A 27,350-nucleotide genomic window follows, 5' to 3' on the forward strand; every position below is an offset into this window, starting at 1 on the left:
TCATTCATCTCACATCCAATGTGTGTTAGAGTAAGATTGAGTATTTAAGTGTTCACATCATCTTTAATCTATGAAACTCTATTCATTGGACAAAATCGTGAAACGGACAAAATCGTGAGACCCGATGGTATCAAAGTGGATAATATCTTACAGGTTCGTATGAACTGTGAGTAGTAAACGTGCGATCCAATATTTAAATTTTAACCACATAAATTGTACCAAGTTTGATGTTAAGTTATGTGTATGTGTGCGAGTGAAACATAAACAAGCACAGATATGCAAACATACACAACATAGGCAAGTGTAAGTTATACCATTATTTTCATGTCAACTTATATTTATGCATATTTATTTCAAATATTGCCTCCCAAATTGTATATGCTTTAATTAATTATATGCATGCCAATTGATGATCTAGCATCAATGAGATTTTGGAAAAGGAGGGCCGTTAATGTGATTATCGCCTTGGTGTTTAATACTATATATTATTAAGCTCAAGTGATGGAGAAAATCTTCACTTAAGATCACAAATAGGATGACCTCATAACTAAGAGCTCTAATTTGAAGAAGTATTTGTAGAGCACAACTAAAATTATTGCCACCTTGCCTTATTGAGAAAGAAGAAAAAAGATTACTTTGTTAAAAGAGAAAATTACCCTTTTTAGTTGCTTAGCTTTTTAAAATTTTTTTATTTTGTCATCTAATTTTGGAAAGTTAAATCTTTGTCCCTAATATTTATAATTGTTATTATTTTAGTTATTCAATGTTAAAATATAACAAATACCTATTTTGCATTTCATGTCAACTGTTCTGTAACATAATTATGTTTATGCGACAATAATATTAAAAAAAACACTTTTTTGAAAAAAAAAATTACCAAGTGGATGTGATGGCGTGAAAGAGCGGATGAGAGATCCGTTAATGACGAAACAAATGCTTATAAACCTTAATGATCAATACATTAATTTTTAAATTGAATGATTAAAACAAAAAATTTCACAAAATGAGGTGACTCAAAAAGCAATTGATTCTTTATAAAATAAGGAAAAGTAATTAACTATTTTAACTATTACTTGATAAACCACATTTATCTAACCATTTGAGAAAAGTCAAAGTTTCAAATTTTAATCTTTGGACGCCGTATCAGGACTAAAATGAAGGGCAATGCATGTTATACAGTAGGAAAAGATTGAGACCGAATATAATGGTAGGAGAAGTAACTAACTTTTATGGGGGAAAAAATGCCATTTAGGACAAAATAGTACTTCTCCAGCGTTAAGCTTGAAAATGGAAAAATAGTAGTAATAAGGCAAATGACTAGCATGGGGAGCATTATCATTTGTACAAATAAGTACAATAAGATATCAATCACTTTTAATATCCGAACATTTAATTCATTAATTGATATTTATTTTTAAAAATAAAATTTGAATTTTTTTCTCTAAATTTAAAAAAGAAAAAAACTTGCCTGCCTTTGCTCTCCTCGAACACTTCCCTCCTTTGCCCGTTGGTGCAGGGATACCACACACCAAAACACACTAGTATATTAAATATGAGAGGGCCATCCCATTTAAAAGTGGCCAAATCAAACACCCTTTTTATCTCTTCAATTTAATACTATGGGTTGTATGATTTGTTTCTCTTTTTAAATTTGTGTGTGGTGGGATAAAAGCAGATGATACAACTTCTGCAAAGTGTGCCTTCTCTACCTGCTTTGTTGCAGCAAGAAGAGAATCGTGGATTTGTGGTTGAAGGAGTCCCTTTTTGGAGCACAAATATTTAAATTCCAAGTATTCTTTTTCTCATATCTTATCATTAAAGTTGACTAGCCTCTTTTTCAAATTAATTGGTAAAATAACTACCTAAATTATTTAGTTAAAATTATAACACAACTTTATCATCTAATTAGATTACAATATTTAATTAGAGTCCAATTATGAATAAGATATACCTCATTCATCTATGTAGTAATACACAATTTTCATAATACAAGATTTATGTATCAAAACTAAGACGGTTCTATTTTAATTCTGATTTAAACTTAAAATCGAGTTCTAAACTTTTTATAAAAATTAATAATAATGGAGTCTAATTGAATGGAGATGGAATAGCTCCATTATTTTTGTATCCAAACTTGAGCTTGAGACTAAGTTGGGTTGGGTGGAGTGAAGTGGATTACCCCCTAATATTTGGGGAAAATGGAAAAACTGACAAATAACAAAAGAGGGTTCTTTTTACTGTTTTATCTTGGACCTTTCTACCGAGTCATGAGTGGTACAAACAAGAGCTATCCAACCATGAAAGGCAGTGTCAGACCAAGGTTTGTAGGACCACGTTTGATACATACATACGGTACTTTGCAACTCTTCCTTCGTGTTAGCAAAAATAAAACAAATAAAGTAACTGCCTGGAAATAGATATGTCATGCTATTTAAAGAATTTTTTAAAGTTATATTTGAGTATTTAATTTATTAGTTAATATATTATTTTTATCTAAAAAAATAAAGATCGAATCTCTCTTTTTCAATTATTTTTTTTAATTTAGAGTTGCCTTGTAATCTATGTTAATTAATAGAGTAATTATTGTTTTGTTAAAATAAAAACATATATAAACTTATACAAAAATTTGAAAGTAATTACATTCTTATTTTTCTTTTCGAATCTAAAACTGTACTTAATATGATTTACACGACAATAGATAACAATATAAACATATGATTTTTAAATTGAAAATGCATGTCGCATCCCTTCAAGAACAAAATGATATTAATTATGCTCTATATCGCGTGCAAAACAAGGATGAAACTTGAAAGGGTGGTTTTCATGTAGTAGGTTTAATTATTTTTAAAATTTATTTGAATAAATTGAATTGAGGGAAATTTTAATATAAGTTTTCCTTTTAAAAACAATGTCTAGAAAACCGACCAAGATTTAAATCACAAAAAGTATATTTTAATGTTGAGGAAAATGATTATATAGATTGGTATATGTAAAAATTAATATCGCATCTGTATAATTATATATTAAAATTGTCCCTAAATAGATACAATGAGGACACCTACCTTAGTATGTAAAAGTTATTATTTGCTTCTAAAATTTTCTCTTTTTAAACATGTATTTCTTTTTATCTTTCCAACTTATTTATGCTCATTGGTGGAGCGATCGGGTGGCTGTTGTCACTCTCAATTTTTAATTTTCAAATGTATAAAACTTGATACATATAGTATAATTATTTTTATAATTACTTTTCAATAACTTTTCATATAAAATCTTAAATTTGTTACTGTTAACGTGACGGTCTCCGTGTTAATATTAATTTTAATGTTGACTATACAAAAAAAAGAAAATATCTAAATGTAAGAGGAAAAAAAGGAAAGAAGTGATTGGATAAAAATAAAAAGAAAGAAAAAATATTAAAAAAAAAAGGAGTAACGTGAAGAGAGAGGGTGAAAAAGAAGATGACATGCAGCGGCTTTCGGCCTCTTTCTCTCTCAAGTCTCATCCTCAACTGCATCGCCTCCTCATCTCTCATAGCCCACAGAACTCCACACTGTCCACTATTTCCTTCACTTTTCTCTTTTATTTTAAGTATTATTTATTATTTATATATTTCCTCCCTCTCTCACATTAGAACAAGTCCTCCACTCCTCGAATCTCCCTTTCATTACTGCTTCGGGTCCTCAAAATAAAAAAATTAAACAAAAATCAAATTCCCACAACAAAAAGGGAGGACCCATTTAATACAACAAAAAAAATTATATATATTTTTTATTTTTGCATATTATGTAGAAAAGGAGAGAAGGAATAGGAATAAGCAAGGCTTTCAACTCTCAACCCCAAGTAAGTCATGGATTCTTTCTGTTGTGGCGGAATTTCAAGCCTCCTTTCTTGGTATTTGTTATGCTTTATTCCCATCATCATCATCATCATCATCATCATCATCATCATATTTCTCCCTTTCTCTCTCTCTCTCTCTCTCTCTCTCTCTCTCTCTCTCTCGCCCCCCTTTTTTCTGTTTCTTTAAAGGAATTTGTTTGTTTGTTTATTTTGTTAGTATTTTTGTTTCTAATTGGTGGTTTTTTTTAATAGGAAGTTTCTGTCTTTTTTGCTCACAGGCTTCAAAAAGTTGGGGTTTTGATGGTAATGTGGGTGTTGTGTTGAGTGCTCTCCTATTATTCAGCTGTTTTAGCCATGGATTCCTGTTTTGAGGGTAAATTTTTATTTTTCTTCCTTCTTATAATGTAATTTCCTTTTCTTTTCAGATTTTGTGAGGGATATGTAATCTGGGCATTGAATATTTTGTTTTTGCTTTCGGTTTTTGGTTTATTTAAGGTCATAAAGTTTAGATCTTTTAAAGGACTCGCAATTTGCATGATAGTCAAATTGCTTCGGTTTTTCGTTTATTTCTTGGTTTTCTGATTCTTGTGGTTAATCGAGTTATTGGGTTTCTCTGGACATCAGTAAATATGTTTTTTTTAATATATATGATTTCTGTTAAATTATTCTTTCTTTTTCTGGAAATATGTGGAAAGTTGAGACCATCTTGTCTTTTGATTTGTCCAGCATCCTGTATATTTGTTTCTTAGAAATTTATTGTGGTGGGTGAATTTGACTGTTACCTTGCTGTATTTGCTTTCATTATGCATAATGCCAGTGGTGTCTTTTCTCAGCATGTTATTATTTGAATGCATTATATAGACGTATGTGAAGAAGAACTAACCTTATAATATGTCATGTTTTCATATTTAATGAGCACGCTACCGTCCTAAATAACCCTGTCTGACAACCCTGATGAAAGTGAAGAGCCAGAGGTTTTCAAAAGTCAAAGGGCATTGTGTTCAATCCCTTACTTGAGGTGGCTATGATGTGTTCCTATATCAAAATATATTGGATTGTCCTATAAACAATCCATGGTAGTTGATGTAAGTTGGAATGTCCTTTTTAATGCAAGTCAACTATTAGTTTTTCTGTTTTGGAGCAGAATGGATGAAATATAGTTTGATTAATTAAGTTTATTAGGACATCTAATATTAGATTAATTCTTGTGAAGCTTCTTGAATGACTGTTATAATTGGTTAGTAACAGTAATTAGCAAACAGCAATCAAGAGTATTAGATGGTTCAGTGTTGTTAGTAATTTTGTTACCTTTTTGGTTGTCATTGTTGCATGTCAAGTGCTTGGCGTGGAAAACATAATTGTTATCTCTGAGGCAGGCAAAGATACAAAGGATTGTTGATTATTGGATTTGTTAGAGGTTTTTACTGTTTTTTCTCATCTTTACATAATGCTCTTTTTTTTTTTTTATATATATTTTTTAAAATAATTATATAAATTTCTTGTTTAATATTTCCAACATTTTTGTCAAGTTAATACAAGTATTAAGATTTCGTGTTCATCTGGGTACCTTCTCTTGCTTCCACCTTGTTAACCTGCAATATTCTGTCCCCTTGGCTGTAGGAGTTGCACTTGATCCATCAAAATGTAGTAAATTGAGTATGGACGAAAAGAGAGAACTTGTCTATGAATTATCAAAGAGGACACATAGGGCCTCTGAAATGCTACAATCTTGGAGCCGTCAGGAGATTTTACAGATCCTATGTGCAGAGATGGGGAAGGAAAGGAAATATACTGGCTTGACTAAGCTGAAAATTATAGAAAACCTTTTGAAAATTGTAGCTGAAAAGAATTCTGGTGAACATGAGGGTGTAACAGATCCGGAATCCCAATCTTCCCCAACAAATGGCCAGAGAACATCCAAAAGGCAGAGGAAAGCTGATAATCCTTCCCGACTGCCTGTACCAGTGAATGATCTTGCAATCACTACTGGTGGCAATGACATGAGTAATGCTATTTATTGCAAAAACTCAGCTTGCAAAGCTACCTTGAGGCAAGAAGATGCATTTTGCAAGAGGTGTTCCTGCTGCATCTGTTATAAGTTTGATGACAACAAGGATCCTAGCCTGTGGTTAATCTGTAGCTCAGAGCCTCCTTGCCAGGGCAATTCTTGTGGCATGTCATGTCATCTTGAATGTGCTTTAAAACATGAGAAGTCTGGTATTGGAAAAGATAGACGACATGCTGGACTTGATGGGAGCTTTTGTTGTGTAGCATGTGGGAAAGTAAATGATTTGCTCGGGTAAATGCTCCTAGATATTCTCTATACCCTCTCTCTCTCTCTCTCTATATATATATATATATATATATATTTATATTTATCTGTGTTTTTGTTTTGTGTGTGTGTTTCTTTCTGTGGTATACTGTTCAGTGAGTTTTTACTTTTTTCTGTTTCACTGTGGTGCATTGCAGATCTTTTGGTCCTTAGAAATTATGGATATTTATCAACGACCATAATTGCTAATTGATTAACACTTCTTATTTACTTGTAATTTGTTTAAAGAAGATCCTAAATTTATCTCTTTGATTCTTTCAATTTTTATCCTCATGCTTGTGATTAATAGCACTTGGAGATGAAAGATGTGCAAATAACTTTTGCTGGTATCAGATAATATCAAACTTTCCTGTGATGATATTCTGCAGCTTGTTTAATCATGTGAGTGAATGCACCTTGCTGTTGCCTATGGATGGTTTTTGTTCTCCATCAAGCATTTTCCAACTGTTCCTAATTTTATTTGTTGACATTAATTTGAATTGTTTTGGCAATTATGTAACCGAATGGTTGAGATACTATTAGTATCAGCCCCTGATGACAGAATTTTTAAGTTGAAGAATTTCTTTAAGGTCTCAATGTGATATTATGAAGGGATTTAACTCGGAACTTTTATATTTCAATGGATAACAATAAAGGAAATGTTTCATAATGGAGAGAGGTTGATCTGGCTTGAAGGAGTAGCTGCCGTGGCTAAATTTTCTGAATAAAATGGATGAAGATGCTTAAACCATATCTTCACTCTTAAATTCCAATGAACCTGGATAACTTGTTACGTGGTTGCAGGAGTGGTGAGAGAATATGTTGTAGTGTGAAACAACATATTTTAAAAACTTAATTAAGAATACAAGTATTCGTAAATTGAAGAAAAAGAGTGACTTGTTCAAGATATACTAAGGTACTTACTGACTTGAGGAATTTTTGATGTAGATGTATAACTTGTAAAATTATTGAAAATTAGGAAATTGTTTATAGTATTATAATATTTTATGGATCATATAAGGCATCTAGGGAGCTGGAATGTGGAACCTCATTTTAATTGGGGAGAAATGTATGCCATCTTATGCTGGTTCTTCTGCAGTCTAAACTAATGTTTGGGCAACATCGAATATACCTGGTCTGAGGTATGGAATAAGCCCTCAACAATAATTTTCTGATGTATCATTAATTAAATTTATAAATATTGAGTTCCTATCTCAGTTATACATTTCATGGCGGTTTCTCGACATCATTTTCATCTGCGATTATGTTGAATGGATAATCCTGGCTTTTCATGGGGCTTCTTTAGTATTTTTGAAGTAATTGCTAATGACTAACCCTTAATCTTCAATCCAATTATCTCTTGCCTTTGTTAGGTGGCTTCTTGTTGTATATCTTACTGTTTTCTCCAAAGAATTTCAGTCTTCTATTTAGCATCTCTAGCTTGATATAGTTGCATAACACCACTAATTCTGCATACCAGCTTTATTATCAAGAAAACTCTTGTTTGTTTTGTGCTACAGACTGGCTCATGCACCGTGACATATTAGTGTACTAAAGTTTCATATCACTTCAGTTGTAACATGCCAGTTGAACGTATGTTAATTTTCCTTTCCCTTCATTTATATCTGTCCCTCTCTTCCGCTACTTTGAGAATAAGCAATTGAGTTATGGCAGTTGAATTACCTCCAAGCATGAAGATTGGAGTTGTACTGCAAGAATTAGCAGTATGATTATCATTGTAAATCTTTTGGTTCTGTGAATCTAATTTTCAGCTTAATTTTGCTAGATTGATGTAAGATAGAAGTTGAATATTTTAACTCTGGTCAGTCGATTTGTTAACGTAAGGATATTTTGTTGTTGCTTTTCTTTCGTTTATCTTTTAGAGCCAAGAGCATTTGTTATTATAGTCATCTTGTGTATACTGGCATTTGGACTTGCTTTTTTGTTTTCACTTATGAAGTTGTTTTGTGCATCTTTAACCAACGATTCCTACGGTTACTTTTCTTCTGTGAGTTTAAATGGTGCATTGTAATTTCTAGGGCATATAGGATGTGGAAGTGCCAAAGTTACAGTTTTTTACTTATAATAATCTTTTTCTTGATCAATGTATTTTCCAAGCACCATTGTGTTTAATTTTACAGAGTAGTTTCGTGATTACACTGGCCTTTAGTTTTTTTTGAAAGGTTACACTGGCCTTTATAAGACATTTTGTATGTTTCAGAATTTGTTTTGACTGATTTTTCCTCAAGGAGTTATATACGTCTTTACAAATCTTAAGCGGTAAGGTTGTTCCTTTCTCAAAGATCAGGATGAAATGTAATTCAGTTGATTTTTTTTTTGATTACTTGAATTTGGTTTTTCAAGGAGTATGCTACACCATCATGTCACATTATAGACCTGATAAGTCCTGCGTTAAAGGTTTTACTGGGCATTCATTCTTGCCATTTTTTGCCTAGCTTTATGTTTCTAGGCTGGGATTGTACTCTTATGCTGTACCTTGGCCATGTGATTTATGCCTATGCTTTACAGCATGAGCCATTAAGTATTACTTCAACTATTTGCTATTTGCTGTAGTAGGATATGACTCAGTTATGTCTCCTTAGAGACAAAGTTGAATGGAACATAAATTGATTGATAGGGAAAAGAAACGTAAAATATGCTCAAGGTATAATGTTAAATTACATGTTTTGTTGTATTAGTTATTCCATGTCAGCAATTATTTGTTTCATGAAGCATCATGTTGCATGTGTTCTGTGATTTCTCTTCTCTTTAAAGCAGCACAGACAAACTCACACACAGAGAGGAAAGAACAAAGGAAACTTCTCCCTTTCCTCTATTCATTTAGATTATTTCTAGATACTGAAACCAAAGATATTGTTTTCCTTGTGGAATTTTTTGTTCTCGTTGATGTACATATTTGTCACAGTAAAACAGTATACTTCATTATTTTTGGCTCAGTTATACTTCAGTATTCTGCTGAATGCTTGTGCATGTTTGAAATGTTGGTAATGCATTCTGGAAGCCACTATCGAATTTTCGTTCATTGGTTTGGCTCTAAGCTGTAGAGAATGTTAGTTTATGAACCTTCTCTTATCTTCTAGGAAAAACCTAGAATTCACTGTTGATTTCTGCAAAGCAGTTGAGGAAACAGAAACTTTCTGTAATAACTAAATTTGATATTGATACTCTATTAATGCCCATTACAACATTATATTAGGAAGAATGCATGTAAATGTAAAATACTAAACCAAAAATATTGATTGCGTTAAATGATACGTTTGTCATTTATTCGATCAAAAATGTCAATGTACAGTCTGATTCGAATCAGTTCCCATATGCATTTAGGTGCTGGAGAAAACAACTGATGGCTGCAAAAGATACAAGGAGGGTGGACATACTTTGTTATCGTGTCTCTCTAGGCCAAAAACTTCTTAATGGGACTGAAAAATACCGAAAGCTTTCTGAGATTGTTGATAAAGCTGTTAAGAAGCTTGAAGCTGAAGTAGGTCCATTAACTGGTTTGCCTGTGAAGATGGGTAGGGGTATTGTCAACAGGCTTTCTTCAGGACCAGAAGTTCAGAAACTCTGTTCTTCTGCTGTGGAGTCACTAGATAAAATCCTTTTTGATACAATCTCACATTCTTCACCAAATCATTCAATACCAGGTAATCTTTAGCTTGTAGGACTCTTAGCATCAAAATTAAATGGGTTTTCTATAGCCTCAGATGAAGTGTTAACCCTGTGTAATCTTTTATTTCAAGTGAATTTTGATGAAATATTTTTTGATCATTTTGTTTATTAACTTGTCTTTCATTTTCAGCTGGTTCAAGTTCAATTCCTCCAGCAATAGTACGCTTTGAAGATGTTTGTCCAACTTCCCTTTCTGTGATTGTGGGTTCTGAAGAGCCTTTACCAGGCAGTAGTGTCGGTTACACCTTATGGCATCGCAAGGTTCATGATAGGGATTACCCTGTTAAATCAACTTGTACTCTGTGTGTGCCAGATAGAAGGTTTGTTGTCACAGGGCTAACTCCAGCTACTGAGTATCATTTCAAAATCGTCTCCTTTAATGGTACAAGAGAGTTTGGTCCATGGGAAGTTTCAATTTCAACAGCCTGTAGTGGGGATGAAGTCCCAAGCTGCCCAGTGATGGAAAGAAGTCAAAGCCCAGCGACCAACTGTAGCAGCCTTTCGAATCCATCTTCGGTGGAGGATGAAACTAATAACATTACTCCATACAGTGATCAGAATGATGACCGAGCAGACAATTATGTTACATATTGCAAGGACACTGATAAAATTGTTTCCACGAATCTCTCTAAAGGTGCTATCAACTGCACTGTCCTTGGTGAAGATGGAGTTCCAGCAGATGCAGTTTCCCTGTTGGGTGAGGTACGTGCCATGGAGATAGTTGGACCTATGCCTGATTCTGTTGTCCTAAATGTTGAGAAAAAGCACACATCAGAAGACCCAATTACTGAGGAGACAAGCACGGATGATGGCTCTGATGCCCCAGTTCAGACTGGTACTGAGTGTGTGCCATTTGTTGGTTGCTCAGAAGCTGGCTTGCCCATTACTCCCTGCAGGATGGAAATAATTAAAGATGGACCAGGAAGGAGTGGGAGATCTAAGTCCAGCAACAAGGACCTAGAGAATGGGGCCGGGAAAGGAGAAGACCCCCAAGATGGCAGCACCTCAAAGAAGAGAAGCGGGGAGAGGCGGGATGAGGAATGTGTGGAAAATGGTCTCTCAGAAACGGATTTTGAGCATTGTGTGAAGGTGATCAGATGGTTAGAGTGTAAGGGACATATTGAGAAAAACTTCAGGCAGAAATTCCTCACCTGGTACAGCTTGCGGGCAACCCCACAGGAGGTAAGGATTGTGAAGGTCTTTGTTGATATCTTCATTACAGATCCAGCATCTCTCGCAGAGCAGCTTGTGGACACATTTGCAGATTGTATCTCAAGCAAAAAATCATCTGTCGTGCCTGCTGGCTTCTGCATGAAGCTTTGGCACTGACATTTATGGGTCCTGCTGAGATCAAGTAGTTTTTGAGTGCAAACCTGCTCAGGGTTTGTGTTAGTATAATTCTTTAGACCCATAACATTCTTCATTTAGACTGTCAACCAACCATGATTTATATTTACCATTAGCTTTTGTCATTCTTATGATTATGTAAGAATGCCAGAATTCTTATCCTTTTATAGAACAGTCCTTGGCTCATGGTGTTTCGGTTTCTTTCACTATAATTTCTTTAGACATGTCCCAACCAAAATAATACAAGCAATCAAAGAGTCACAAGCAGTGTAATGGATGGGTCCACGCAGGTGGACAGGCGTTAGCCCCTTAAATCTCTTCTTTTTAGAAATATATATATTTCCTGGGGTTGGTAGTGCTTACTGCTTAGGACTCGAAGTAGGTAAAATGACATTTGCGTGCTGGGATTTTGAGTGCCTTTTCTCAGCTTTTATTTGTTGATGTTGAAGAAAACGCAGTTGAAAGAACCTATGTACAGTGTACACAGGTACTGTATGAAAATTGAAGACGGGAAACAATCATGCCACAAAATAGCAAATCCAAATCACAGTGAAGCATTTGTTTTTGTTTTTCTATTTAACCAATGTGTTAAAAGTATTATGCGCTTTTCATCAATAACTCTTAGCAACTGTACTAGAACATGATTCTGATGCAACTATGGACATGGAGGAGGTTATTACATCACGTGCCATGGCCAAGCACTTTGGTTGTTTTTCCACCAGACCAAAACATCAAAAGTTTCTTCAACCTCATCAAGTGTGAGGAGCAGAGCTTTTTGTGAATAAAATTGAAATTCAGGATAACAAGAACTAACATCAGAATTAGCAGTTTATAAAGCAAAGGTAGCAATAAGATCGTCAGACGGCTGATGAGTTTAAAGCTCTAGTTTCACATAGGTTCTTCAGTCAGTGGGGATCTTGTTGGGTGCACATGCCCCTTATTCCTTGGGTTGGGTCAAAACAGAATCTCGTTCGATGGGTTTAAAAGTTACCTAACTTGGATGTCTTGTCTCTTTTGAGCTTTAAAAGTTACCCGCCGATATTAAATACTCAGCTGGGGGAAACGCCAAGGGGATAGAAATGAATCATCAGTCATCCATTGTTTTGCTTTCAAGCGGTTACGCTGCTGATGTCTTCAACACCTCAGTGGAACCATTGGGTGGGCGGGTCCCAGGCCCCTTTTTCCCTGCTTGCCAAACGTACGGGCGATGGTAAAAGAAAAGCAGACAAGTTGGTGATAAAACCGAAGCCCAAGAGCCTTAATAGCCCCTCCACTATCTCAATACAAATCTGTCTCAGTTAACCTTGTTTCTCTTTAACAAACCATACATCAGCTTACAGGCATCAGGCCAGCTCATTTTGTACTTCTATTTCTCCCACTTCCTCAACACAAACTATTCATCATTTGTTCTAATACACTCACTCCTGTTACAGCTGTTCAACTTTTTCTTTCAACACCTGCTGCCCCAAAGATGTCTGCCGGAATCTTTGCAGCTCCAGTTGCCGGTTCTAGTTATGTGGGCTTGAAAACAAATGTTCCAAAGCTGCTCCCAGCTAAGGATTCTATTGCATGGAGCCGGAAAACTGTCTCCAATGGTTCAAGAACTCATTGCATGAAGGTGCCGTGATCAGAGTGAAATATCTGGAAACTGTTTAACTACTGATCCTATTTTTTGACTGACTTCTAATTGTGTAATAGCCTTTTGATTTAACAGACATGGAATCCATTCAATAACAAGAAGTTTGAGACGCTCTCTTATCTTCCACCTCTCTCAGATCACTCGATTGCGAAGGAAATTGAGTACATGATGAAGAAGGGCTGGATCCCTTGCCTGGAATTTGATGAGGTAATATGAACAATATATGTTCCACTTCCAGCTTCAGTACTCAAAAATAGCAACTTTTTCATTTTCCACAAACCAATAATTTTATTTTGATCAGTAACTTGTAAAAAATTGCAATTACAGTCCTCTGCCACTTGCATCTCTGGATAAACATTTCTCAATCCAGCGTCGACGCTCAAACAGAATTGGCCGCAGAGTACTGTTTTGCTCCTTCACTATTAATGAAACCTCCTTGTTCTGATTCAAGATCCCAGCCGCAAATGTTTTTTAGCCAGTTACTGCCTTCAACTTTTTAGTGTCTTCTTTTCTCTGAATAGCCAGCTTAAACACTGAGCTGTAACCAAAATCCAAGAATCAGACAAGCAGTCTCCATCTTCTTTAAACCCTGATTCTCTGGTATATAGTATCTTCCCGAAGATTATTAGATATCAATTAATATATATATATATATATATATATATTGTATGGTTTTGTTTTCTCTTCTTTCTTTACAGTTTAGGTTGGGTTTGCCTAGCTTGTGGCAACATCTAACAGCTAAAACAAAAATGGTTTTCCTTATAAAAATGTTAGGTGGGGCTTGTCCAAAGGGAGAACAGCAGAATTCCAGGGTACTATGATGGAAGGTATTGGACACTTTGGAAGCTGCCAATGTTTGGGTGCAACAACTCCTCTCAAGTCCTGAATGAAATTCATGAGTGCAAAAAGGCATATCCAAATGCTTATATCCGCTGCCTGGCATTTGACAGCAAGCATCAGGCTCAGTGCATGTCCTTTGTCATCCAGAAACCTACCTAAGTGTACAAATGGGTTTTCCCTAATCTCTATAGAGCTTTTGTGGACTTGCCTGTACTTGTATGATCCGTCATCCTTTCTCCCTTTTTCATTTTCCTATGGATGCCAATAAGACGGTGGATGAATGCTTTGTTGAGGTACTCGTATGCTTTTAGTAGAATGAGGTCTCCAAACCATTTTCTATGGATTAGCAGTTTAGCACATGGTTTTGGAGGGGGGGGCAGTAAGAGCTCCCAATGGATTTGCTTCCACTGTCCCCACATGCTAAATAATGCATCATATGCTCACATGAATCAGCCCCAGCCCACTTCTTGTATGATTTGTCTTTTTTATTTCATGTTTCCACTAATAACCTGTAGCATTTTCCTTCCTCTTTCTCTTTATTACCTTTTCATGTTCACAAGGAGCTGGACGCTAACCAAGTCATATTATTGACGCTATGCCCAATGTTTTATGTAATTTGAAAAGTACAAAAACTCTTTGAAATTTGACAAAAAAGAACTAATATTTTTTTCAGTTTGGAAAATTCCCCTATGACTTCATGAAAAGGTAGTAGTACTAAATTTAGATGAAAAGATAAAAATACTTCACATTCATTATTTTATTCCTTTTCTGCTAGACTTTTTACATAATTAAAAAAACTATTGAATTCTAGCCTATCGTTAGATTAAATTAATTTTAACATCACTTTTAATTACTATTATTTAATTAAATTAATGTTCTAAGTTGTATTTTACTGCACTTTAAATATTAAATATTTAAATAAAATATCTTAAGTTAATTTTTAATTATAATTTCACATAAATTCATTAACACTTTAAATAAACTGATTAACTAATAAACGTAAAATATCTAAAATATCCTCTTTCTTTCTCTACTCTTCACACTGTTTTCCTTTCCCTCATATCGACCAATAACGTTTTTTTATACTAGTCGGATCTCTCCATTAAAGCACAATCTGGCCTCACTCTCCATCTAGTCGCGCACTCCAGATCTCGCGCTCCCCTGGAGCGTGAGAGATCAACACTTCTGTGGGATGCACCGTGCTTTTCCTTGGAAAGCACCATACCGACGCTTCCCAACAAGAGCAAGATCTTGGACATGTCAAATGATCAAGCGACAAGAGGTAAGATAGAGAATTTTTTTTTAAATAGGAGAGAAATTTTAAAAATAAAAAATTATAATTTATATAATTTAATAATTTTTAATTTAAAAAATATTACTCCGTCGTCAAACTATAAAAAACATTAATAATTAGTTAATGTCTTAGACTTCTGTGTACAACCAAAAATATTCTTTTGAAACGGTTTATCTATTTCAAATATTAATAAACTCCCATAATATTATGACTAAAAGTTAAAAGAATCAAGGTATTTTATCCTAAATATTTTGAAATTTTCTTTAATTAAATTTATATTAACTTTGAAATGAATGTATTAAATTATCATTAGTTTAATATCAAATCTACAATTTAAGAGGTAGAAAGAAAATCCCGGCTCGCATGAAAACAGTACCTGAAATAGAGGTGGAAGAAAACAAGAAAGCCACACCAAATGCAGGAAAATGGTTCTGGGAACTCAAAGATACCACACCAAATCCAGCAGTTGAAATCAGTTGGCATGCATAGTAAGATGCTACATATTAATACAAGAATCAGAATTTAAGAAATGCGTCACTAAAAGCACCATGCAAAGATCTCAAAAGCCTCACATTTTATATTGATTGTCACCCCTGATTCAATTGGCTAAAAGGCAACTAGCCATCTGCAGAAAACACACACTATAATCATTAAAAGGCAACAATTTTATATGCAAACAATATTCATCATTATAGTAAGCCTTTGAGGAACCAGAATTTTCCAAGATGCATTCTTGCATGTATAGGGAACCAGAACTTTTGAAGATGATTTTCATATAAAATATTGCCTCTGCAAAGGAAAGCACCTCTCTATAAATTACTTCCTCCTCAAATACTCTAAAGATTTGTAGACACAAATTTGAAGTGAAAATAGAAACCAATACTCATTACCAGAAAACATGTCCCATTCTTAAATGACTGAGATTAAATAATCGCAAGGCAGTGAACTTCTGGATCCCAGATCTTTTTCCTTCACTCCCTGAATATAATACACATAATTGCTTAGATCATTAACATTACACAGATCACCGAGCCATTTACATGTTCATTTTTATTGTTTTAGACTTATGCCATTTTAAGTTTTTGCCACATCTGAAATGACATTAAAACTATCAGCTAAAACAAGTTGAGTTCATAATAAGACATCATCTACCCAACGAGAACCACCTTCCTTTCATGGTATCTCAACAAACCAATGAGAATAACCTTCATTTTTAACAGTAACAAATTGCACACAAGCACACACACACAGCATCCTTGAAAGTTGTGGATGCACCCTTGATTGATGAGCCCAAAGACAACAACCATACAAACAAATATCAAGTACTGAAAAATCAAGGTAGGCAAAGGCACACAAATCAGTGGAACATGATCTATGGTCATCTAAAGGCTCAAACAGACAAGTAGGTTTTTTAAGCTAACAAGTGAGGTTGTGCAAGTTGGGTGTAAATATTCATATATCAAGTCCATGGATGTACAAGCAAGTGAAGAATAAAGGATTTTTTGACCAACAAAATCCTTTTATTTACCATTCTATCCCCAATGTAATCAAGGAAAACCATATGACATAATACTAATGACAGAGTGTTAATTTTATATCTTGTGAAATTGGTTGCAATTTTAATATATTTAAGGTTATTTTCAGTCATTCAAACTAATTAGTACATTTCTGTTCTCATTTACCAAGTATTACAGTATAGAAGATATTTATAAATACCAACTATTTCAGATTTAGTAGCTTTTGATAATATTGTATTAAGTTTTGAGTTATTAGAATTTGATTGTTGAGACTATAAATTGAGATTTGAGTATGGAGATTACTCCCCATTGGTTCTCTCACTTTCTTAATATTCTCCTTTGGTTTCCTGTGCTGTCTTCCTCTTTCCCTCTGATTTTTATTGTGTTCTATTTCCTCTGTCTTTGCCTCCCTTGTACTACACCATGGCTGAAAATAATGGACTTCGAAGTCAAGTCTCATAGATAAAAAGAGTACCTGACAACTGCTTTGCTCTAGTGTTTTTTCAGGCATGAGATATAACAGACATTATAAAGTTAGAGTGATGTAGCACAGCATGGGCCCAGGAATTTATGACTGTTTTGTGATCTGTGAGAAAATATTGAACAAAGAAAAGAGAACAAGAATAGGAAAGAAACTAAGCTTCAAATCTAGGATTCCTTGATTGAATCAAAAAATCAAGAAGAGAGAAAAGAACCTTAGCTTCACAGCTAGGGATTCTTGATTGCACAACACAATTAAGAGAGAAAACCTGAGCTTAACACCTGGTTGCTTAGGTGTGGCAGCTCAGGTTGACTGCATCACATAATCTCAAAGGAATAATGCTGGAAATTCTCTGATATAGAACCATATCTCTATAGAAAGAGTACATTGATTTTTATAGACTCCTAGCATCCCTAACCTAAAAGAACTAGAACTCATCTAGATAGGACTTCAAAAAAAATACTTAACACTCTAAATAGAAAACTAACAAATTAACTTAAAACAAAACCTGATAAGATAGGAAAAACGCCAACTAAGATCCTAAACCCTAATATAAATATAAAATACCAAATATAACCTTAAATCTACAAAATATTACAATTAAACCCCATAAATGCTACACAGTAACGAAATAAAATCTTACATTAATCCCTCAAAGTCAACTAAAGTCTATATTACTAAAAACTTGGATGGAGTATTCAACATAATACACATCCAGGTGCTTGGCTGTTAGCTTGCCTGTTTCTTTTTTTTTTTTTTCCCTTTCGACTTAGGGGCTCTGTTAGAAAAGGATTCATAAGTTATGTTGCTCAGACTTGTGAGCAAATGCTGGACATGGATATGTGTCTGACATGGGTATGTTCAATTGTTGTTAAGTTTTTCCTTATATTTAGAGGATTAAGGCCCGGTTCTCCACCACAAGGTATCAGATATCTGTCCCGGCTTAAGTAATTTAGGAAATATGATAAAGTTAAGCAACATAGTTTATACATATTAAACATAAAAAATAACAAAGTATATATCCTGTGGCCATTAAAGTAAAAACCAATAGGTATATAACTAATTTGAGATCCCACAAAGTTATAAGCTAATACGTTGCTTGTATGTTTCCAACCTTCTTTTCTACCACTCAATGGTGTTAGGCATGGTGCTCATAAACTGGGCAATTTTAGGTTTATGTTTGAAGGTTAACATGTTTGCTCTCTTGGACAAAAGCTTGTCCATACCAATGCGAGAAAAAAAAAGTGAACTTAGATGCAATCTAGGCCTAACACCCAATTATTATCATTGCTAAGCTCAAGTTAACAGAAACCCAAAAACACATGGTGTTTAAATATTGCATACTATTTCACTCTTCAATCTTTCTTGTTGCTACATCACAAGCTCTAAAAGTGGGCAGTTTTAGGTTATGTTCAAAAGGTTAACATGTTTATGTTATCCTGGAGAAAAGCTTATCCACACCAATGTGAGAAAAGAAAAGCAAACTTTGATGCAATCTAGGCCTAACACCCAATTATTATCATTACTAAGCTCGAGTTTTAAGAAACCCTATTTGACATGGTGTACAAATACTGCATACTATTTCACTCTTCCATCTTTCTTGTGGCTACATCACAAGCTCTGAAATTCCTGTTCTTCCACTTGACTGACCCATATGCTGTGAAAAAATATATAAGAAAAATTCTCTAGCTTCTTTCACTGGCTTCTACCAGTATAGAATATTAAACTCATCTCTATCATGAGTGGTGGATATTGTGGATCTAATTCACCAGGTCAAGCCCAATAAACTCCTAATTGGAGCCATCAATAAGCTCATAGAGACAATGGATGATACAGCATGGAAAAGAGTTGCTTGGGGGATTAAACAACAGAAGGTTTTATCTTGTGATTTTGCTACATACTATGACCATTATTGTAATTCATTATAAACATTTAGGATTTCTAACTTGTTTAGGCTATTTTATGAATTAGCATTTTACTTATTTTCTAGGTATTAGGGCATTAAGATTATAATTGGTATTTTGCATGTATATTAGGGTTTAAAGTAGTCCTTACCAGACTAGAAGTGCTAGTTTTTATGTGACTAGAGATGCTGGAATCTATATATATCAAGGTACTATTCTGTAGAGATACAGAATTATTCCCCAAGAATTTTCAGCATTATAACACTCATAATTGTGTGATGCACCAAACTGATCAGGACAACTAGTTGAATAGGGTTTATGGCCATTTCCTGGTCTGAAATTTTGAGAAAACAGAGGAAATTGAATAAAATATAGAGATAGACTACAAAGACAGCCAGTGATATGGGCATCCCATGCTAAGGAAACTGAGTTCCAAAAAATCAGCCTTCATTTAATCTAACAGATATACCTTAGCAAAGTACAACAAGCAAGTCAAGCACATATACTGTCAGTTTGAACCTTGTAACTAACTCACCAAACTTTCACATCTTTACTGACGACTGCTGCTTGACTTCTTTCTGGCATCAAGTATAATTAAATATATGCCTTGCTTTTCATGCCAGCACTCAAAATGGATGACCATCGCCAATGCTAGGAAGATGACTAACCTGTATGGAACAGCAACTTGGGATAGACTAAGTTTTAAAAAGTAACACATAGCCACACACACACACATTACACAAATTTGTAGTATGATAAGTGGGCTTCTAAATCCCAAAATATGTTAAAATCACTAAACATTCTTATCAAATAGAGCAGCAACTCATAGTTCACAGTAACTGTGATAAGAACTCAAATGCCAGAAACCAATTTTTTTGCTAAGCAAGCACATGCTAAATTTTCTTAGAGGTAGTTAGTTTCAATGTTTGTCTGCCTTGTAGTAGCAGTAGCACATACCAAGGAAAAATCAAACAATAAACTTAAATAACGATTTGATTCCAAGTTCAATAATTGAGCTGGTAAAGCAACAAAAATCCACTTACAATAACATGAAAAAGGAGAAAACCCACGAAAAATATAATCATGAAACAAGCATACAAATCAGCAGAGTCACCATAGCAAAAACCCTAACCTTGAAAACGCTTTCAATCAATTAACGAATTCTAGCGATTGCGTTCAGCGGGTAATGGACGATTAAACCCGCCTCTTCGATTCATATACTGCCTGGGCTGCCGCTTAGTCACAGCCCTAACTCCACTGATATCAGCACCAGGAACATGTTTTCCTTTCGTGGAATCAAAATCAACTGGAATCCCCAACTTCTTCATCATCTCCATCTCATCCTCCTCTCCTCCATCTCCGTTCTCGTTCTCGTTACTGTTATTTTCTTTCTTTTGCTGCTGCTCTTTCGCTATCTCGTCCACAAAATCCGACACCGCCTTTTGCCTATCCTTCTCTTTGTCCCTCTCCTCGCTTTCGTGGCGGTGCCGTTTCCTTGGCGGCTCCGCCGATGGGGTTCGGTGCCGGTGCCGGTGGTGACGGTGGGAGGAGCGTTCCGGGGAGCGCGTGTGAGAACGGGAGCGTGAACGATATCGGTTGCGGTCGGGAGAACGTGTTCGAGAGCGCGTGTGACGAGATCGGGTGCGCTCCGGTGTGCGGGATCTCTTGCTGCGTGTCCGTTCTCGGTCTCGGTCTCGCTCGCGGTCTTCTCTGTCGCGTCGGCGTTCTCTTTCACGGTCCCGGTCGCGGTCGCGCTCACGTTCTCGGTCCCTATCGCGAGGCCAGTCGCGGTCTGACATTGTGGTGGATAGCTGTGGACGACGGAAGGGATAGCGTCCTGTAATTCCCGTTTGGTTGAAAGGGAGTCTGGATTTTGGGAACTGCGATTTTATGTATTTTGGTAGAGGGAAACTCTTGTGGTTTTAGCATGAACTTTTCTGGAATATATGTACTAATTAAATAAATGCTAAATAGCCAAATAAGTACCTGAATTTTACGAAAATAAATCAAGTAAGTTATTTTTTCATTGTGTTTAATTAAACTCATAAAATTTTATTTTTGTTAAATAAGCTTTTCTCACTAATTATTGATTAATTTTTATTAATTAACGATAAAATTAACACTTTTCATGTTATGTAATTTATTATATGATAAGTTTACGTGTTATTTTGATAAAATTATTATTGCGTGATTGATAGCATGATATTAAATGTTGTTGAATAAAAATGAATCTTTTCCTTTTTTATTCAATCATATGTTATAAAATGATTAGGTTAGTGATTTAAAAAAAGGTAACCTAATTATTCTATGGATTCTATAGAACCCAACATTTTTTATAAGGATATAATGGTAACATCCTTTGGTGAGTTTAGGAAACGTTTTTTCAATCCAATATTCTTAAAATTTATCCCTTGGATAACTTAATTTTTACAAGCCATTAGTTTATATGAAAGTAAAGAGGATGACAGTAACCAAAAAGGTGCATTCTATGAGAAAAGGGGCATTTTGCAATGCAAGTATCGATACCTTTGAAAGAGGGATCGATACTTGACATTCAATGTACTTGAAAAATGTATTTTGTTTTAAAAGTATTAATATATGTGAGGGAGGTATCGATACTTGATATCCAGAATGCATTTGTTTAAAAAGTATCAATACCTCAAACCCAAAAACCTCAATAAAACCATTTTGCCTTAAAAGTATTGATACTTGAGCCTTACGTATTGATATTTACACACATTTTATGAAAAATAAAGGCAAAAAAGACAATTTTTTGAAATCCTTAAAACCTTTATTCTTTTTTCAAGCCTTTCACCTCTTTTCTCCCTTTCTCACGCCTCTTTGCCTTTATTCTCTCTTAACTCATTCTCACCTATTTTCCATATTTTCTCACCAATCAAACATGGATTTCAACTTGGATTTTGCTATCTAAATGTTCTATGGGTAAGATTTCAGCTCCACTACTTTTAAAATCCATGGGTTTCAATCTCAACTTTGCCTCTCTTTCTAAAACTCTATTTCTCACTCTAAAATGTTAGGTCCTTGTTGGGTTTTAGATCTAGGAAGAGGTTGATAAGGGTTTGGTTGAAAAATAAGAGTATTATGTATTTTATGAAAGCTATGAGATCAACAAAAATTGTTGATTTTTATTGATGTTGTTGGAGCTCTTAGATTTTACACGTAGCAAAGTCTTGGTAGACTAGTAACTAGTGTCAAAAAGCTAGCTTATGTCTATGAGTGGATTTGCATTCAAACTATTTTGATGGTTAAAGTATAATCACACAACTACCTTTTAAAGGTTAAGGTATAACCACACTCAATTTACAATGATGAGGAATAAACAAGCTAGAATGCCTCTTTAAAGCTGATATTCTTAGTGGGTACAAGGAATTTCAAGAGTAATAAATGAAAGATAAGGAAACATTGAGGTCTACAATAAATACAAGTGAAGACTTGATTATTGAGAGAGAAAATAAGAATTTGATGTTTAAACGTTACTCTCGTAATGATTTGTTGTTTTGAGTCTTATTGCTTCCTAAATGTGCTTGAGAGTTTCAATTTATAGTTATAGAGCTTTTCGGAGCCATTAGGGTTCATTAAATGTAGAAACTAATCGTTGGAACCCTCAAAGCAAACTCTAGATCAATCCCTGTAAGGAGCGATCGATTCCCATGTTGCATAAAATTTGAAATTATGAATAAGGGATCGACCATTACTAAGGGGGGATCGATCCTTGGCAAATAGAGAGGAATTTTTTGCTCTTGACTTAAAAAGGATCAATTCCTTAGAGGAAAGGATTGATCTTTTTACATGCATGGATTGTTCAAAAGCTCTTTGGACAAAAAAGAGGGATTTTTTAAAGAAAATGATTGATCCCTGACATGCAAGAAATGTTTAAAACCATTTTGTTCAAAAAGGATTGATCCTCAGGACTATTGGGAATTTGAAACATGCTAAGGTGGATCATACGTAGTGTAATATTAAAAAATTTTCATCATTTAATGGAACACTTAAATTAAAACTAATCTAGAAAAACCATACGAGAAAGATTTTGGCATATACTTGAAAGTTTGATGTCTACTTTCCTTTGGTGAAGATCTTTTTGGTTTTTTCTCTTCTTGTACATCAACTAGGACTTATCAAACCATAGTAGCATAATTGTCCTACCTCTAATGGTGATCCACACAGTGATTTGCCTAAATCTCTTCACTAAAAATGTGTGAATCCTATTAAGAATGTTAACTCCTTGAATAAAGTAACAAAAATATCCAAAAAGGGGTGAAATGGATTTTAAAAATTTTGGGAAGTGTAAAACAATTTGCTATAGTCGACTATAATGAATCTCTAGTCGACTATGGTTGTAGTTCTTTTAATAAAGTAACTTTAATGTTTTTCAAACAAACTCGTGGTCAACTATAAAAACTTAAGGATCGATCCTAGACAAGAGAAATCATTTTTGAAAACTTGTAAGAGGAAATTTAACAATCACCTTTGTCAAACCCTATTCTATAAAATAATTACGACGTCATTTACATGCTTAATAGAATGTTTGCATATTTAGGAAGTTCGAGGAATCGTTAAAAGACGATATTACCCCTAATGGTATCATTAAGTCGATTAATTCTAAAACTAATTCAAATAAGAATTTTAAGGTGAAATTAAGAGTTTCACAGTTCAGGGATGACTGAAAATGGTAATTCGGAGTTCGATGATCAATTTGGAGTCAAACCGGAATTTTCACTATCTAGGGGTAAAATGGTCATTTGCCACTTGAGGATAAAATGAAAATTTTTAGAAAAGATGTTTTTGGTCCATTTGACTTATTGGAGTATGATTTGAGGTTTAGAAGTGAAAAAGTTTAATTTCGGTGATTTCTGGAGCGTAGGGGCAAAATCGTAATTTTTCCAATCGCGGACAAAATTTGAAATTTTGAGAGAATTTAGATCACATTTGACAAATTGGAGAATGGTATGAGTATAAGGGATGAAAAATATGTCTATGAGCAATTTTTCAGTTTTTGGGGTAAAAATGTAATTTTTCATTTTACGGGAGCAAAAGTGTAATTTTTAAAAATTTACTCCACCAAAACCTTGGAAAAGTCTAGAAATTTCATGGAAGACATGGATAAGTGAAGAGGATTGAGTGGTAGAAAAAAAAAGTCAAAAAGATGGCTAAAAAAAAATTAAAATAATAAAATATTCAAAAGGTAAATAAAATAATAATATTTTATTAAGCCTATTAAAAGGCTTGAAAATTCCAGAATTCTTCATTGGGATGGTCAGCCAAAACCAGCAGGAGAGAGAGAGAGAAATAAGAACAAACCCTAGAGTGAGAAAATTCAAAGAAAAAGTGTGATTTTTCAAGGAATCAAGTGTTTAAAGGTATGATTTTTCAAGCTTAGCTTAAGATTTATCATTTCCATGCATTTCTCCTTATTTTCCATGGTTAAATTATGTGTTTTGATGATGGATTCAAATCTGATCATATGGGTTTAGAGAGAGAAAGTTGTTAGATTAATTTGATTTTGAACTATGTTAGTGTTTTAAGTTAGTTTAGCATATTTAGAAACAAAACAACAAGAAAAAAAATTCATTTTCCTCCATTACCATTATTGGCTGAATTTTCTAGGGGAATATTGGCTGATGATCTTGATGTTTATTTAAGGAATTATGATGAATAATGATGAATTATGAGTCTAGAAAAAAAATGGGAATTTTTGGAGCAAAAATACGAATTTTTACCCAATAGGGGTATTTTCGTAATTTGCTATCGGGACTGATAATTTGCACCACACTGAGGGACATTAAGTCAATTTGGGTTCAATTAAGGTATAGAAACTGAAAAAAAAATTTTATTTGGAGTTTAAACGGACGCGTATATCGATTTAATCGGGTAATAGACCGAATTAGGTCAGCACCGCATTTAAGCGGTAGTCGGATAAGTTGCATGTCATATCATGCATATATACCGAGCCTGAATTGATTTTATAATGGTCAAGTATTGATGTGGTGAATTATGTATTGTACATTGTGGATAAGTGGTGAGCAACTTACACTGGTAAAAGTACAGAAATTGTGCTTGAAGACTGGGATTAGGAGTACATCGACTCCTAGAACAGTGAGTGGACAATTTATCGTCTTAAATATCTAGAGTTATTATACTTGTTTGATGCTTTTATTGAATGGTGAGTTTAAATTATAAAATATTATGTTTTTTAATTAAAATATTTTTTAATAAAAATGAGATTTATACTGGTTTTGAAATCAAATATTATTTTGGAAAAATTGAGTATATGGAGACTGTGTTGAAATTTATGATTTTATATGTTATTGAAATTGTAGCTTATGACACTATGATAGCATGATAGCTAAATTTTTTTGGGTTGGCATGAAATATATGAACAGTTTTGGATTGGTCTCGGTAGACTGAATTACATTTTGTTCGCCATATTATGCTACTGAAATTTTTATGGGTCTGATGGTATATTAAACGGTCACTGCAGTGGTGGGGGTTTCCGTGGACTGCCTATGAGAGGGACACGGTAACCCAATTATATATTTACCTCCGAGGGAAGATGTTGGATGAAGTATCTCCTGAGGTAAGATTTGAATGCACCTCATGGTCACTGCAGTGGTGGGGGTTTCCGTGGACTGCCTATGAGAGGGGCACGGTAACTCAATTATATATTTACCTCCGGGGGGAGATGTTGGGTGAAGTATCTCCTAAGGTATGATTTGAGTGCACCTCACGTTCGGGCCACCACGTGAGAGTGAGACTCAGCCAACGCCAAGGAACTGTTGTATGTTAGATGTGAAAACATGTTTATGGGTATGGGTCATTGAACAGCCTTGGCGGTCTCAGTGGGATACCTTGACGAAGGTACCCGCGAGAATGATTCTGGCAGGGGCCAAGTTTAAGAAATTCATAAGTCAGGAAATTTTGATGAAAAGAAATTATTTGGTATAGATTGAAACGAATTTTGTGTTATGAACCTTATTGAGATATAAGGTTTTTATATTGTCTCCATCTACTCGGCTTTAGATGCTTTTGATGGTAATTATTTACTCACTGGGATTATTTAATCTCACCCATCTTCCTATCCATTTTTCAGGCTCAGGACAGTTTGTTGATAGTTGATTAAGACGAGAATTAATCTCGGAGTTGCATCATAGGAAGTAAGGGTTCGTAGCTCTACACCTTCTTGGTTAGTTGGGGGCCCACGTGTCACTATAAATAAAATTTCATACTTTAATTATCTTTATTACTATATGAATAAATTTATTTTACTCTTACGCTACAAAAGTTATTTTAGGAAGACTTTGAAAATATTGTGTTTTAAGAAAATAGAATATTTTATTTAATACTTTTGTTATATTCAAATAGCTATAATTTTACTTTAAACGAATGTTTTAGACTTCAAAATTTAATTTAAATCATGAAATATGTGTTTCCACTTACATATTACATTTTTACGGATTTCGAAATTTAAAAAAAAAATGACGAAAATGCCCCTATGAGCTAGAAAATAATATTTTATTGTTTTAAGTTGGAAACAACTTATGATTTCTTGAAATACGAGATTTAATAACTGTCGCTCACCGGGGAGATGCGGAAGTTGATGCTAAGCCTTACAGGGTTTCGATCGACATTCGAGGTAATGAGTGCTTATCGGGACGTCGCGGCGATTGTCACGAGCCCGATAGGAGTTCCGGGTCGTGACAACTTTGGTATACATGTAAGTTTTAATCAAGGCTATTTAATCAAACATAGGCAAATGATCACTTTCAAATGTTTAAAAACATTCTTCAAATGTAAATCAAATAAAGGCAACTTAGAGAAAAACATTTCAAGAAATCTTTTCAATAAGTGATAGACAAAAGATAATGGTTTGAAAAGATTTAACAAAGAGACAAATCAACATGTGAAGAATATAAATCAAAATGAAAGCAATTTATGAAATGGGTTTTCTTGAAATGAAATGCAACAAATCAAAGCAAAAATAAAAATGAAGACACAAGAATTTTATAAAGGGTCAACTTTCTCAAATGCCTACATCCTTTCCCTTGGAACACTAAGGAATTTCAAATCCACTAAGAGAAATGAGCTTTTTACGGGATCAAGCGAAACCATCACAATAACCTTTTACAAGATCAAGCGAAACCCTCACAATGTTTTTTACTAGATCAAGCAAAACCCTCACAATGGCTTTTCACGGAAGTAACCATAACCCTCACAAAGCTTTTTACTAGGATCAAGCAAAACTCATGGTTTTTACCAAGTTCAACCACAAACTCATGTTTTTTAATGGGTTCAACCACAAACCCACACTAACTTTTCAAGGATGAGTTAGAACATTTACAAGGAATAGCAAGTGTGCCTCTAGGAGGTGGATTTTGCTAGTTTGGTACAATGGAGGAATAATGTCTAACATTGGATATGAAGATATGATATAAAGACAGGAGTGAAAGCATAAAGAAATTTTAGCTTAAG

General features: G+C 34.3%; 3 protein-coding genes across 18 annotated transcripts; 2 read left to right on the forward strand and 1 right to left on the reverse strand.

The window, feature by feature from the left end:
* Window positions 1-3,461: 3,461 nt before the first annotated feature.
* Window positions 3,462-11,371, forward strand: LOC18589293 (VIN3-like protein 2). Of its 5 annotated transcripts, none has more exons than XM_018126960.2 (5): window positions 3,462-3,891; window positions 4,116-4,210; window positions 5,458-6,136; window positions 9,494-9,813; window positions 9,969-11,371. In XM_018126960.2, exons 2-5 carry the CDS (start codon window positions 4,192-4,194, stop codon window positions 11,165-11,167), a joined length of 2,217 nt encoding a protein of 738 aa, XP_017982449.1. In that variant the 5' UTR covers window positions 3,462-3,891; window positions 4,116-4,191; the 3' UTR covers window positions 11,168-11,371. The 5 variants fall into 5 exon arrangements, with proteins under 5 accessions (XP_017982449.1, XP_088666005.1, XP_007014246.1 ...); XM_088809879.1 differs by having other exon boundaries at window positions 3,462-3,840; window positions 4,090-4,210; XM_007014184.3 differs by having other exon boundaries at window positions 3,462-3,840.
* A 1,197-nt stretch (window positions 11,372-12,568) lies between these two features.
* Window positions 12,569-20,802, reverse strand: LOC18589291 (U4/U6.U5 small nuclear ribonucleoprotein). Of its 12 annotated transcripts, none has more exons than XR_016028369.1 (6): window positions 19,993-20,802; window positions 19,396-19,528; window positions 15,849-15,936; window positions 15,531-15,583; window positions 15,335-15,389; window positions 12,569-13,362 (listed from the first exon to the last, which is right to left on the reverse strand). XR_016028369.1 is itself a non-coding variant. In XM_088809881.1 (2 exons), the coding sequence occupies exon 1, from the start codon at window positions 20,657-20,659 to the stop codon at window positions 20,024-20,026; it is 636 nt and encodes a 211-aa protein (XP_088666007.1). In that variant the 5' UTR covers window positions 20,660-20,802; the 3' UTR covers window positions 15,603-15,936; window positions 19,993-20,023. The 12 variants fall into 12 exon arrangements, 1 of the variants encoding a protein (XP_088666007.1); XR_016028370.1 differs by lacking the exon at window positions 12,569-13,362 and adding an exon at window positions 14,686-14,914; XR_001929238.2 differs by lacking the exon at window positions 12,569-13,362 and adding an exon at window positions 14,686-14,914 and having other exon boundaries at window positions 15,335-15,454.
* LOC18589292 (ribulose bisphosphate carboxylase small subunit, chloroplastic-like) lies at window positions 12,657-14,136 on the forward strand. The gene is made up of 3 exons (XM_018126985.2): window positions 12,657-12,803; window positions 12,900-13,031; window positions 13,599-14,136. The coding sequence occupies exons 1-3, from the start codon at window positions 12,657-12,659 to the stop codon at window positions 13,821-13,823; spliced, it is 504 nt and encodes a 167-aa protein (XP_017982474.2). The 3' UTR covers window positions 13,824-14,136.
* Window positions 20,803-27,350: the final 6,548 nt, after the last annotated feature.

The sequence above is a fragment of the Theobroma cacao genome, chromosome 9 (assembly GCF_053813885.1).
Source record: "Theobroma cacao isolate CCN51 chromosome 9, ASM5381388v1, whole genome shotgun sequence".
NCBI lineage: Eukaryota > Viridiplantae > Streptophyta > Magnoliopsida > Malvales > Malvaceae > Theobroma > Theobroma cacao.